This window comes from Malaclemys terrapin, chromosome 1 (genome assembly GCF_027887155.1).
Source record: "Malaclemys terrapin pileata isolate rMalTer1 chromosome 1, rMalTer1.hap1, whole genome shotgun sequence".
Taxonomy (NCBI): domain Eukaryota; kingdom Metazoa; phylum Chordata; order Testudines; family Emydidae; genus Malaclemys; species Malaclemys terrapin.
This window is the reverse complement of record NC_071505.1, coordinates 351344627-351358238: the sequence shown is the minus strand read 5'-3', so window position 1 is coordinate 351358238 and position 13612 is coordinate 351344627. Positions and strand designations below refer to the sequence as shown.

At 54.2% G+C, this 13612-nt stretch overlaps 1 protein-coding gene across 1 annotated transcript; it reads left to right on the top strand.

Annotated features, from left to right (window-relative positions):
* The first annotated feature begins 634 nt into the window (after window positions 1–634).
* On the top strand, window positions 635–13227 carry LOC128830262 (zinc finger protein 883-like). Its single transcript, XM_054016055.1, has 6 exons — window positions 635–788; window positions 3070–3192; window positions 3783–3863; window positions 4705–4806; window positions 6044–6145; window positions 10257–13227. Exons 3-6 carry the CDS (start codon window positions 3812–3814, stop codon window positions 11798–11800), a joined length of 1800 nt encoding a protein of 599 aa, XP_053872030.1. The 5' UTR covers window positions 635–788; window positions 3070–3192; window positions 3783–3811; the 3' UTR covers window positions 11801–13227.
* The last annotated feature ends 385 nt before the right edge of the window (window positions 13228–13612 follow it).

Here is a 13612-nt window from a genome sequence, read left to right as displayed (position 1 = left end):
CCTATTAGATACCTGAAAACTGCTATCATGTCCCTTCTCAGTTGGTGTAAGGGATGTGGTCATACAGCAAGGCTCTGGCAAAGATCAGAATAGAACCCAGGAGTCCAGGTTCCCAGCCTCCCCCGCCTCTCACTGTAACCCCTAGACACCCTCCTCCCCTCCCGGAGCTGGGGGCAGAACCCAGGAGTCCGGGCTGTAACACAACACCCCCCCCCCGGAGCCGGGGGCAGAACCCAGGAGTCCGGGCTGTAACACAACACCCCCCCCCCCCCCCCCCCCCCCCGAGCCGGGGGCAGAACCCAGGAGTCCGGGCTGTAACAGCGCCCCCCCCCTCCCCGAGCCGGGGGCAGAACCCAGGAGTCCGGGCTGTAACAGCACTCCCCCCCTCCCGGAGCTGGAGGTAGAACCCAGGAGTCCGGGCTGTAACAGCCCCCCTCCCCGAGCCGGGGGGCAGAACCCAGGAGTGCAGCTCCCAGCCCCCCAATCCCTAAACCCCTCCCTTTCCTCCTCCTCTTCCTCCTCCTCCCGCCCCCAGCCGGGGACGGAACCCAGGAGTCCGGCCCCCGGCGCCCCCGTCACACCAGGGTCCCCCCGCCAGCGCGCCCAGGGCGCAGCGCCGGGCTCCCGGGGCCGGGCGGGCGGGCGGAGGCAGCGAGCCGCTCTCCAATACGGCCCTGCCTGGGCCGAGCCCGGCCCGCCCCTGCGCCCTGCCCAGCTACTTCCTGCCGGGGCGGCGCCGGCCGGCCGGGAACCGCCGCGAGCCTGGGGCCCGCCGAGCCCGGCTGCAGGTAACGCGCCCGCCCCGGTGCCCTGCCGCGCCGCGCCGCGCCCTGCCCTGCCCTGTCCTGTCCTGCCGCGCCCTGCCCTGCGCTCTGCCCGGCCCGGTCCGGCAGCTCGGGGGAACCACCCGGCTCCGGTCTGCAGCGAGACGGGCCAGGGGGATCCCCGCCCCCCGCAATGCGCTGCTCGCCTCCTGTCCCGCGGGCATCGCAGCAGTGCCTGGAGGAGAGGGGAGCCGTGCACGGTCAGGGAGCAGATCCGTGGCAGAGACAGGACTAGAGCTAATTCTTAGCACTTGTCTACATGGGGAAGTTTATTGGCCCGGCCCGGCCCGGCTGGTGTCGGTTACCCCCGGCGCAGCCCGGCTGGTGTTGGTACTTATCGGTGACGGAGCTAGGGGTGCTCCTGCACCCCCTGGCTTAAAGCGGTTTCCATCATATATGGGGTTTACAGTAAGTGGCCGTCAGCATCCCTGGTATACAAATTGTTCCAGCACCGCCGCCCCGGCGTGGGTACCCCCGGCACCGCCGCCCCGGCGTGGGTACCCCCGGCACCGCCGCCCCGGCGTGGGTACCCCCGGCACCGCCGCTCCGGCGTGGGTACCCCCGGCACCGCCGCCCCGGCGTGGGTACCCCCGGCACCGCCGCTCCGGCGTGGGTACCCTGTGCTGTACGTAGCTAGGTTGGTGTAACTCGCCCTGCGGACATCTGCCCCCTGTAAGAATGGCTTTTTCTGGCTGACTACAGTGTGGTTGTAGCCCTGTGGGTCTCAGGATATTAGAGAGCCCAGGTGGGCGAGGTGACATCTGCTAGACATTAAAAGTCATGGCCTGAACATAGACACTGGGTTTATGGCTTATTACAACAATCCGTAGCCCCCTCTTTTTGTCCTATGACTGCAGGGGTTTTAATGGGCCACTTCATCTTGAATGGGCCCTTACAACATGTGCTAACTACTCAATCCTTCCCGCCTTGCATTAGGCCGGGATGCTGGCAGCCCTGCAGAAGAGCTCTGTGACTCCAAAGTGTGTCTCTCTCCCCAACAGAAGTTGGTCCAATAAACGATATTCCCTCCCCCGCCTTGTTTGTCCGATTTAGCTTCTGTTGCCTGCGAAGTGCCCTAAGCTAACCGGGGGAAGCACTCTTATTTTGGGGGTAAGAATGTCCATGCGGGGACTTACCCCTGAAGAACTATGCCAGCCAACTTCCCTACGTAGACTAGTTCTTAGCCCATTGGGCTACTCGCTGGGCAGGAAAGCTTAGAGCAGCTTTATCCCTAGGACACATTTAAGAGGAGAATGCACACCCCCCGCACAGGGACTAGCGCCGTGAAAACAGTGCCGTCTGGTCCAGCACTTCATTCCCTTCGGTGAAAGGCGTGAGGGTGCATGATTGCAGGTGTGTGTGTGGGGGGGTGTTGGGGTGAACAAGGGGGTGTGTGGACTTGTGTGAGACACCCTGGCCGTGTTCATAGGGACAACAGGGCTCAAAACTGAGGACATCCCAAACAGGGAAACAAAAGCTCTCATTCGGTCTTTGACAGGGTCCAAATAAAAGCCCTCCCACTTTCTGGGCCCCAAGGAGGGGGCAAGGCCTGGTCTCCCCACACACCAGGCCAGCGCACTGGCTCTGCAGCCTGGTAACCCTTCCCGCCCCCCTGACCTAGCGGGAACCCTGGGCCTTGAGCTACAAGGGGCTAAGACCAACTCAGCTGCCAAGAATCATAGAATCATAGAATATCAGGGTTGGAAGGGACCTCAAGAGGTCATCTAGTCCAACCCCCTGCTCAAAGCAGGACCAATTCCCAACTAAATCATCCCAGCCAGGACTTGTTCAAGGTCACCCTGCAAGTCAGTGGCAGAGGAGAGACTAGCGCTCCATTTGGTGCCATATCCCCTGGCTTCTGCTGTACAGGTGATATTTTGGATATAAAAATGGGATGAAATAATAAATAGCTAGCAGATGTGTGGCACGCTCATTTGGCAGGCTGATCAGTGAAGGGTCGAATATACTGGGCAGTGGAGTTAGCAGAGACTTCTGTGGGACCCAGCTGATCCGTTCGTCTGACTCCCTGTACAGTACAGGCCAGCGAACTGCCCCACAGTAATTCCCAGAGCTGATTTTTTTTAGAAAAACGGTTATCGGGCGCAGGGGTTGGTTGCTAGCGGGAGGCATGATCGCACGTGTGATTGTGTATGTGTGTGTGTCACTTGGATCCAGGCCTCTGCTGCCCATGCAGAGATGGTTTGGAGTGCACGGTGCTGAACTCGTCACATGTTTTGTTTTTCAGATGTACGCCTTGCTCCCTGGTGTCCCCTCAGCTTGTCCCGCCGGGGAGGTGCTGGGAGAATGGCTGGCAGTGCGGTCTGGGGTCGTGCCTAAAGGAGAGTTCAGGGAGGCTGATTTCTGTCGGGTGAGGGTCCCGTCTGGCTCTTTCAGTGGGCTCCGGATAGTCTGTGTAATGCCCAGGCTGGCTTCCGCATTCGGTGGTCCCCAAAGGGTCCAGACTCCTAGTGGATTCATGGCTTTACAAAGAGAATGACAAGACCACTCACCTTCCTCATGGCACGCGGGCTGGCTGTGGAGTCACAGCCGTTGGCTGCTGGGCCGCCGGCCGGGTAGTGACTGGTCAGCGGGGTATATGGAAGGAACTGGCAGGTCCCAGCCCAGGTCCTAGTGGCCCAGCATCTACATGACAACCTCCCAGAGAGTAGCCCCTGCAGTTAGATCTAACTACCCACCTCACGGCAGCCTGAGAGGAGAAATTGACTGGCCCTTGCACCAGGGACCCCCACTTGCCCCATTTCCTCTGCTCCCGCTGCCCTAAGGCTGGGCACGTGTGGCTGCCACTGCCCTTGCTGAGCCGCCGTGCGAGCAGATGGCGCAGCAGTTGGAAATGTGCATGGTGACTCCGAGACGGGCGAAACGTTGCGTTAGAACGCGGCGCATCCCTCTGCCACGCTCGGGGTTTGTGCCGCTTCTAATCCCTGCCTCTTTCTCCAGTGCGAAAGGGGAAGGGCTGAGCAGGAGTCATGGATTCTCCGGACGCGGAAGGGGAGGAAACTCCGGCCAGCACCTGCTCGGGTGAGCAATGGGAATTCAGACTGCTGGGGAAGGCATGGAAATTAAGTTGGCTTGGCTTGATTTGTTCTTGACAAATCCATGCCGACTATTCTCAGTCTTATTAATCTCTCCTCATATGGAAGCTGTTCTGTACCCCTAATAATTTTTGTTCCCCTTTTCTGAACCTTTTGCATTTCCAATATATCTTTTTTGAGATGGGACGACCACATCTGCACGCAGTATTCAAGGTGAGGGCGTACCATGGATTTATATAGAGGCAATATGATATTTTCTATTTTATTATCTATCCCTTCCCTAATGATTCCCTAACATTCTGTTCATTTTTTTGACTGCCGCTGCACATTGAGTGGATGATTTCAGAGAACTATCGACAATGACTCCAAGATCTTTCTTGAGTGGTAACAGCTAATTTAGACCACGTCATTGTATATGTAGTTAGGATTATGTTTTCCAATGATCCTCCAGGTGCTTACAAATTGATTGTTTAATCATTTGCTTCAGTATCTTTCCAGGTATTAAAATTAGACTGACTGGTCTATAATTCCCACGACCTCTTGTTCCCCTTTTTAAAGATAGGTACTGTTGGCCCCTCTCCAGTCTTCTGGGACCTCTTCTGTCCTCCATGGCTTCTCAAAGATCATGACTAATGGCTCCAAGATTGCTTCAGCTAGTGCCCCAAGTGCTCTAGGATGAATTTCAGCAGGTCCTGCTGACCTGAATACATCTAACTTATTTAAATAAACTTTAACCTGCATTTTGAGAATATGGAACTGGCAGCTTTTGAGAATTCAGGGAAAAGATGGGAGTGATGGCAAAACTTTTTCTGCTCTCCTTTGCTCAGGATATCCTGCTCCCCAACTGGACATCTCAATAAAGGTTGAAAAGGAGGATGAGCCCCAGTTCACAGATGCCCCGGACTTCACTGAGGGAGTGGTCCCCGAGGGTGAGTGATCCCATTGTAAAGGGATTGGCAGGTTGCTGGAAAACATCCCTCGCGTTACGCATTTCACTGTTCATTAATAATCACATGCAAACACTTACTGCTGCTTGGCAGAGGCAGAAACATTTGTGAAAATTTTCCTGGATGTTTTTGCATTGGAATATTCCGACTGCTCTGTAAAACTGGTCAAAACACAATTTGCTGGCCGAGGGGGGAATCCTCCAATATTTGCAAAACATTTCAACCAGCTCTTCATACAGTCCGGAACAAACAGAGGACAAACTTGGACCAGTTTTCCCTCTGAATGGCTGGAGCTGTTCTGACTGTGAAAATGCTCGGAGAAATGGGTGAAAGGGAATTGCTTTGTAGGAATTTCATGGAGCACCAACCCGGTTTCCTTCTCGCTTCTGAACTCCTCTCTTCCAAAGAGGATGTTTGGGGGTGGGAGGTGGTTGCTTTTTAGGTTGCACCCCACGAAGTGGAGGAGTCTCAAAAAACATCCTCTTCCCCAGCCCTTCACGCTCCTGGGCATAATTTTAGGAGGAAGAGGTGGTCATAGAATATCAGGGTTGGAAGAGACCTCATGAGGTCATCTAGTCCAACCCCCTGCTCAAAGCAGATCCAACTCTGCTCCCTTCCTCAACCCCAGACTTTTAGCCCCCAGCTCTCTCCCTTCCCCATTACAATAGAGCCCCCATTTTGTGACTACTGATCATGTGAATGGCTGATTATATGAGACCAGGCCCCATGTGCTCAGCCAGGCACCCGGGGCTTCAGACAGGGCGTGTGTAACGGGCACCCTCTAACTCCTTGTATTTTCATGGAGCTGCCGCTCCAAGCTCCTTCCAGCCTGGAATCTGGAGCTGGGCTCTCAGCTCGAGCTGCCCGCCATCCACCCTTCAGAGCGGCCGGTGCAGTCTGGGCTCGTGGCTGGGGGCTGTTAACCCACGAGCTGTTGGGTCAGCCCAACCCTGCAGGCTGATGGTCGGTATGGATATCCTGGCTTCAGCCTGGCTATCCCACCTGTTGGTGAGCCCATGGGAGATGGGGACATTTTCATCATGATGTCAAGTATCAGGGGGTAGCCGTGTTAGTCTGTATCTACAAAAACAACAAGGAGTCTGGTGGCACCTTAAAGACTAACAGATTTATTTGGGCATAAGCTTTCGTGGGTAAAAATCTCACTTCTTCAGATGCATCATGTTTTCATCCATGATGATGATTTCTCTTTTGTCTATAGGGTATCCTGGCGCCAAACGTGACTTAGTAAAGACGGAAAGAAGCAAACACATGGATGTCCTGGACTCTACAAAGAGACGAACTACCTGCAAGAACTCCACAGGTGAGGGAATAGTGTCCCATTTCCTGGGTGACGCTCATATTGCGTCACAAACCCCGCATACATAGATCGCTTGGCCATTGCCTGAAATGCAACCGCTTCTGGGCTAGAATGCTGTCACCACTGTGTAACAGTGATCCTACACAGCTCTGCCTAGGAGGGCAGGAACATAGGACTGGAAGACTCCTTGCTCATGGAATCCAGCCCCTGCCATTGCAGGCAGCCCCACCATATCATCCCGTTCACACAGCTCCACTTGGAAGCTCGTTAGGCTGTTTGCCTAGGTGGCCCGTTCTGTCCCTGCGGTTCTGACTGCACAAGTCAGGAAGCAAGATCATGTTGGGGCTCACACAAACCGTAGTCATCTCTTACGTCCTGGTTTTAAACGGGGAGGTAAGTGGTGCATAGATGCTGTGGGCCCCTCACACAGCGCTATTCTCATCCATCAGGAATACATCATCTCCCTTTTTATTTATCCACATCTGTCATGTCTTAGTAACAGGTGTCAGTCATGAATTTTCCCTCACTCCCAATAACCTTCCAGTGGGTGTCCCTCCCTTCGACACTCCTGTCCCCTCCGGGATAGAACTCTTCAGCAGTCTGGGTCAGTTTCTACCCTGATTTACTCCTTTGCCATCCAGCTGAAGTTAATGGGATGTAAGTCAGACGTCCTGGGCCGAATCAGTCACTGGTGTAAGCCCATTGACTTCAGTGAGGTTACTGCAGAGGCCAGCCTGGTCAGGCCTGGGAGATGTATTGGGTATCTTTTGGGGAGTTGCCCAAATTGGTGAGACAAAAAAATCTGATGAAGTTAGGGTTTGCTACGAGGAAGGCGGCATAGTCCAGCTGGGTGCTGGTCTGGGGGGCAGGAGCCCTGGTTTATTGTGAGAACATGGTATTGTGTGATCATCCTGTGACTTCTGGTTTCTCTGCTTGATTTTGAAAAAAAAATCACTCCGTGGGAATTCAGTCAATTCAAACTCTGGCTTTCTCTGTTCATCTCTGATCTGCACTAAATTCCAGGGGAGGGCTCGATTGTATTTTTCATTTGTTTTGTGTGATTTTAAAAATAAAAAGAACACTGAGGCACAATTCTAGTCTATGAAAATGACTGGATTTTTTCCTGTCTTTGCCTCAGTCCTTTTGTGTCTCAATCTCACTTTGCATTTTCTCCTCCAGAGATGTGAAGAGCAAACAGGATTTTTTTTTTTTTTTGCTGGCTCACGCATCGTTGTAAATTCCTTTGCCTAAGTACTAACATGGTGCCAATCACCTTGGTATCTGAGCATCTCATAATCTTTAATGCAGCTATCCTCACACACACCTGTGGGGCTGGGCAGGTGGGAGCCAAGGCACAGAGATTTGGAAAGACACAAATGACAGTTAGATGCTGTGGCAGGGAATTGAGCCTGCCCTTTCTGAGACCCAGGGGAGCGGCCTAACTACTGGACCATCCTTCCCTCCAGCATGAAACAGGCAAACAAGAGGCCCATTCAGTTACATCACATGGAGGCAGACAACTAAATCCCCATGGATCTGTACTGGGGCCAGTACCATTCAACAGTCATAAATGATCTGGAAAAAGGGGAAAACAGTGAGGTTGCAAAATTTGCAGATGATACAAAATTATTAAGGATAGTTAAATCCAAAGCAGACTGAGAAGAGTTACAAAAGGATCTCAAAAACCTGGGTGACTGGGCAACACAATGGCAGATGAAATTCAATGTAAATTAATGCAAAGTAATGCACATGGGAAAATATAATTCTAACTATACATACAAACTGATTAGCTGTTATCACTCCAGAGAAGACCAACAAAAATGATTAAAGGTCTAGAAAACGTTACCTATGAGGGAAGATTGAAAAAATTGGGTTTGGTTGGTCTGGAGAAGCGAAGACTGAGAGGGAACATGAAAACAGTTTTCAAGTACATAAAAGGTCGTTACAAAGAGAATGGAGAACAATTGTTCTTCTTAACCTCTGTGGATAGGACAAGAAGCAATGGGCTTAAATTGCAGAAAGGGAGGTTTAAATTGGACATTAGGAAAACTCATGGTGGTTAAGTCCATTAATGGCTATTAGCAGGAGAGAGATCACTTGATCATTGCCTGTTAGGTTCACTCCCTCTGGGGTACCTGGCATTGGCCACTGTCGGTAGACAGGATACTGGGCTAGATGGACCTTTGGTCTGACCCGGTACGGCCTTTCTTATGTTCCTAACTGTCAGGGTAGTTAAGCACTGGAATAAATTGCCTAGGGAGGTTATGGAATCTCTGTCATTGGGGATTTTTAAGAGCAGGTTGGCCAAACACCTGTCAGGGATGGTCTAGATACTTAGTCCTGCCATGAGTGCAGGGGACTGGACTAGACAACCTGTCAAGTACCTTCAAGTCCTATGATTCTATGAAAAAAGAGATCTTGGAGTCATTGTGGATAGTTCTCTGAAAACAATTTGCAGCCGCAATCAAGAAAGCTAACCGAATGTTAGGAACCATTAGGAAAAGAATAGATAAGACAGAAGATATCATAATGTCACTATATAAATCCATAGCACTCCCACACCTTGAATACTGTGTACAGTTCTGGTCGCCCCATCTCAAAAAAGATATTGGAATTGGAAAAAGTACCGAGAAGGGCGACAGAAATGATGAGGGGCATGGAACAACTTCCGTATGAGGAAAAATTAAAAAGACTGGGATAGTTCAGCTTAGAAAAGTGATGACTAAGCAGGAATATGATAGAGGTCTATAACATCACGGATGCTGTGGAGAAGGTGAATCCAGAAGTGTTATTTACCCCTTCACATAACACAAGAACAGGGATCACCCAATGAAATGAATAGGCAGCAGGTTTAAAACAAACATGAAGTATTTCTTCACACCACACACAGTCAGCCTGTGGAACTCATTGCCATGGGATGTTGTGAAGGCCAAAAGTATAACTGGGTTCAAAAAAGGATTACATAAGTTCATGGAGAACAGGTCCATCAATGGCTATTGGCCAAGATGGTCAGGACACAACCCCATGCTCTGGGTGCCCCTAAGCCTCTGACGGCCAGAAGCTGGGACTGGATGACGGGAGGGATCCCTCAATAATTTCCCAGTTCTGGTCATTCCCTTTGAAGCACCTGGCACTAGCCCCTGTCAGAAGGCAGGATACTGGGCTAGATGGTCCACTGCTCTGACCCAGTATGGCCTGTCTCATGTTCTCAATGGGGAGCAGGTTTAAAATAAATAAAAGGAAGTTCTTCACACAGCGCACAGTCAACTTGTGGAACTCCTTGCCTGAGGAGGTTATGAAGGCTAGGACTATAACAGGGTTTAAAAGAGAACTGGATAAATTCATGGTGGTTAAGTCCATTAATGGCTATTAGCCAGGATGGGTAAGGAATGGTGTCCCTAGCCTCTGTTTGTCAGAGGGTGGAGATGGATGGCAGGAGAGAGATCACTTGATCATTACCTGTTAGGTTCACTCCGTCTGGAGCACCTGGCATTGGCCACTGTCCATAGACAGGATACTGGGCTGGATGGACCTTTGGTCTGACCCAGTACGGCCGTTCTTATGTTAGAAGGATTCTGCAGGCTTGTTCGCATCTGGGGGACCTCACTGCTTTCAGTGGAGCTGCACAGATGCAACTCGGGGTAGCAACTGGCCCCACAAGTGGCACTTCGCTGGCATCTCTGTTGAAGATGCCCAAACCAGAAGAGAATCCCTCTCTTCCCTCCAGCAGAGGCAGCAGGCCTGATTCTGACACCACTGTAGCTCTGTTAGCTTCCCTGGAGTTACTCCTGGTGCCAAGTGAGAATTAGGCCTGAACTGCCACGGCCTTGCACTTTGCATGGTCACACACATCTGTGCAAACTCCCTCTGAATGGCAGCCTCTTCCATGCCCTCTGCAGAGATGCCCTGGCTAGACACGGGGCACAACAGGGAGAATGTGAGACCAGAGGCTCTGCACCAGATAACCCCCTAGCAGAGCTGTGTGAGGAGATGGCTGTTTACACAGACCCTCTGGTAACTGCACTCCAGCGGGAAGTGGCTTGGGCTGGTGCTGTTCCCTACCTTAGCAGCCACTAACAGTGTCTCTGGCTTCTCTTTCCCCTGCCCTGCACAGGTGACTGGGCTGCAAAAGCCGTTAAGGAAGAAGGGCCAGGAGAGGACCATACCAAGGAGCTGGAGGCTCCCTGGGTGCTGGCAGGGAAGCTCTACAAGAACCCTCTGACCCCCGGGAGCCAGACAGGGAGCGGGCACGACACTCCCGCTGAGTGTACCAGGGCCCTTGGGAAGCACAGCGCCAGGGCCTCCCAGCCGAGGAGCCCCGCGGGGGAGCTGGTGTTGGCTTGCGGCGACTGCGGGTGGCGGTTTGGAGATGTGGCGTCCCTGGGCGAGCACGAGCAAAGCCACGCGGCGGAGCGGACCTTCATCTGCACCGACTGCGGCAAGAGCTTCGGGCGGCACGCCACCCTGGTGGAGCACCAGCGCGGCCACACGGCGGAGAGCGTCTTCGTCTGCACCGACTGCGGCAAGAGCTTCACCCACAAGGCAGCGCTCACCGTGCACCAGCGCACCCACGTCCGCCAGCGCCCCTACCGCTGCGCCCAGTGTGACGGCGCCTATGGCTCCCACGCCGAGCTGGCCGCCCACCAGCAGGCCCACGCCAGGCCGGCCGTGGCCTCGGAGGAAGGTGCTGAGCTGGCCACGCCCCTGCGGGCCCCCGAGGCTGAGAAGCCCTTCCCCTGCATCGACTGCGGCGACAGCTTCCGCTCGCACCCCGCCCTGCTGAGCCACCAGCGCATCCACGCCGAGGAGCGGCCCTACAAGTGCACCAAGTGCGGCAAGAGCTTCTGCTTCCACGCCGAGCTGGTGTCGCACCAGCTGTGCCACCCCAAGGAGCGCTGGTTCCCGTGCAGCACCTGCGAGCGGCGCTTCAGCTCCAAGACTGACCTGATCCTGCACGAGCGCACCCACCCCGAGTCCAAATGGTGCCTGTGTGCAGACTGCGGCAAGATCTTCGCCTGCCAGGCCGACCTCAGCCGGCACCGGGCCAGCCACGCCGCCAAAGTTCACGCCTGCCCCGAGTGCGGCAAGGCCTTCAGCTACCTGACCGACCTCATCATGCACCAGCGCTCGCACGCCGAGAGGCTCATCTCCTGCAACAAGTGTGGCAAGGGCTTCGGCTCCCGCACCGACCTCCTGATTCACCAGCGCATGCATGGCGACAGCCAGTCTTTCACCTGCACTCAGTGCGGCAAAGCCTTCGGCTCCCGCACCGACCTCATCACGCACCAGCGCTCGCACGCCGAGAGGCTCGTCTACTGCAACAAGTGCGGCAAGAGCTTCGGCTCCCGCACCGACCTCCTGATTCACCAGCGCGTGCACGGTGAGAGCCGGTCCTTCACCTGCACCCAGTGCAGCAAGGCCTTCGGCTCCCGCACCGACCTCATCATGCACCAGCGCAGCCACCGCGACCGCCAGTCCTACTCGTGCGCCGAGTGCGGCCGCGTCTACAGCAACCAGTCCTACCTGGTGGCCCACCAGCGCATCCACACCGGGGAGAAGCCGTACAAGTGTGCCGAATGCGGGCGCAGCTTCAGCCACAAGTACCACCTGGGCAGGCACCAGCGGACACATGCAGGGGGCACCCCGCCCATGTACTGAGCCCCAGGGCCTGTGCCACCTCCACCAGGGAGTGCATGGGGAGCGGACAGGGAGGAGGGAAGGGGAGTTGCACAGCACTGCAAGGGAGGCTGCACGTTGCCCCCGTGGCAGGTGAAATACCTATGACACAGGGCTGAGTGCGGTGCTGATGCAAGTCAACACTAAGGGGGAGAGACTTCTCAGACATGAAACTGGTGAGCACCCCCACGCCTCTCCCCCTGCAAGAAGTTCAGTGTCATCTGAAATTTCCTTGCAGGGAGGGAAATCTCACCCCGGAGTGACAGCTGCTTCCTGACAGGTTATCACGAGCAAGACAGAACCGGACGAAGAGCTAGAGAGACCTGGGCATGCTACGGAGCCATAGGAAGTTGGGCAAATGCTGTTAAACTAAGCGGGGGGGGGGGGTCAAGGGGCAAAAACCGGAGTCAAGCTGGTTCTTGTTCCCCTTCAGCAGCGAGATTTCTTGTCTGTGTCCCCTTTTCGCCCCCCCCTCCTTCTCCTGCCCGGGAGGAATGAAACAAACGTAAGGAAAGCCACTGCCATCACTAGACTCACCAAATTCATGCACATGCTACGTGAAGGGTGTAACTAAGTCCGTACCCAGAACTGTGAGACCATGCTGGGTGAGGTCCTTTAGCTTGGTGGTTCAGTTCCAAAAACTGCTGCAAAGTCATCCCCTGCCCTAATGTTTAGGGGACCAAAACAAGTAAAAATGGCATTGAGCCAGCTGGTTTGAGGCCCTTCCCACCCTGAAGGAACGAGGGGCTGAGTTAGCTACGGACAATGGGCTGTATCCTCAACTGCTGTCAATGGTACAGCTCCGCTGAAGCCAAGAGAGCTGGGCCAGCACCCAGCAGCCAGGTGTCTGGCCCAAAGTTAAGGGGGATGTGATGTATTCCAGTGTCTAAGGGAAAGCCTGCACAACAACATGTAGGTGCTGTCATAGACTCATAGAATATCAGGGTTGGAAGGGACCTCAGGAGGTATCTAGTCCAACCCCCTGCTCAGAGCAGGACCAATCCCCAACTAAATCATCCCAGCCAGGGCTTTGTCAAGCCGGGCCTTAAAGATCTCTAAGGAAGGAGATTCCACCACCTCCCTAGGTAACCCATTCCAGTGCTTCACCACCCTCCTAGTGAAATAGTTTTTCCTAATATCCAACTTAGACCTCCCCCACTGCAACTTGAGACCATTGTTCCTTGTTCTGTCATCTGCCACCACTGAGAACAGCCGAGCTCCATCCTCTTTGGAACCCCCTTTCAGGTAGTTGAAGGCTGCTATCAAATCCCCCCTCATTCTTCTCTTCTGGAGACTAAACAATCCCAGTTCCCTCAGCCTCTCCTCATAAGTCATGTGCTCCAGACCCCTAATCATTTTCATTGCCCTCCACTGGACTCTCTCCGATTTGTCCACATCCATTCTGTAGGGGGGGGACCCAAAACTGGACACAATTCTCCAGGTGGCCTCTCCAGTGCCGAATAGAGGGGAATAGTCACTTCCCTCGATCTGCTGGCAATGCTCCCACGAATGCAGCCCGATATGCCATTAGCCGCCTTCTTTAAGGCCTTCCCCCGTCGTCTCAGCTAAGGCCTGTTTCGAATCCTTTTCTATGTCCTGGTTTCTGCACCACTGAGCCTGCCTGGAGAGGAGAGGACATTTGAAGGGGCAGAGCATGGTGCCCCCCCCTTCCGCACGGCTGGGGGCAGCAGACAGGCTCTGGGCCGAGGGCATGCCCTGTACGATAAACGCCTCGCAGTGAGGGGCGGCCTCTAGGAACCAGCCAATGAAAGCAAAGCGAGAGCATCCCAGGAA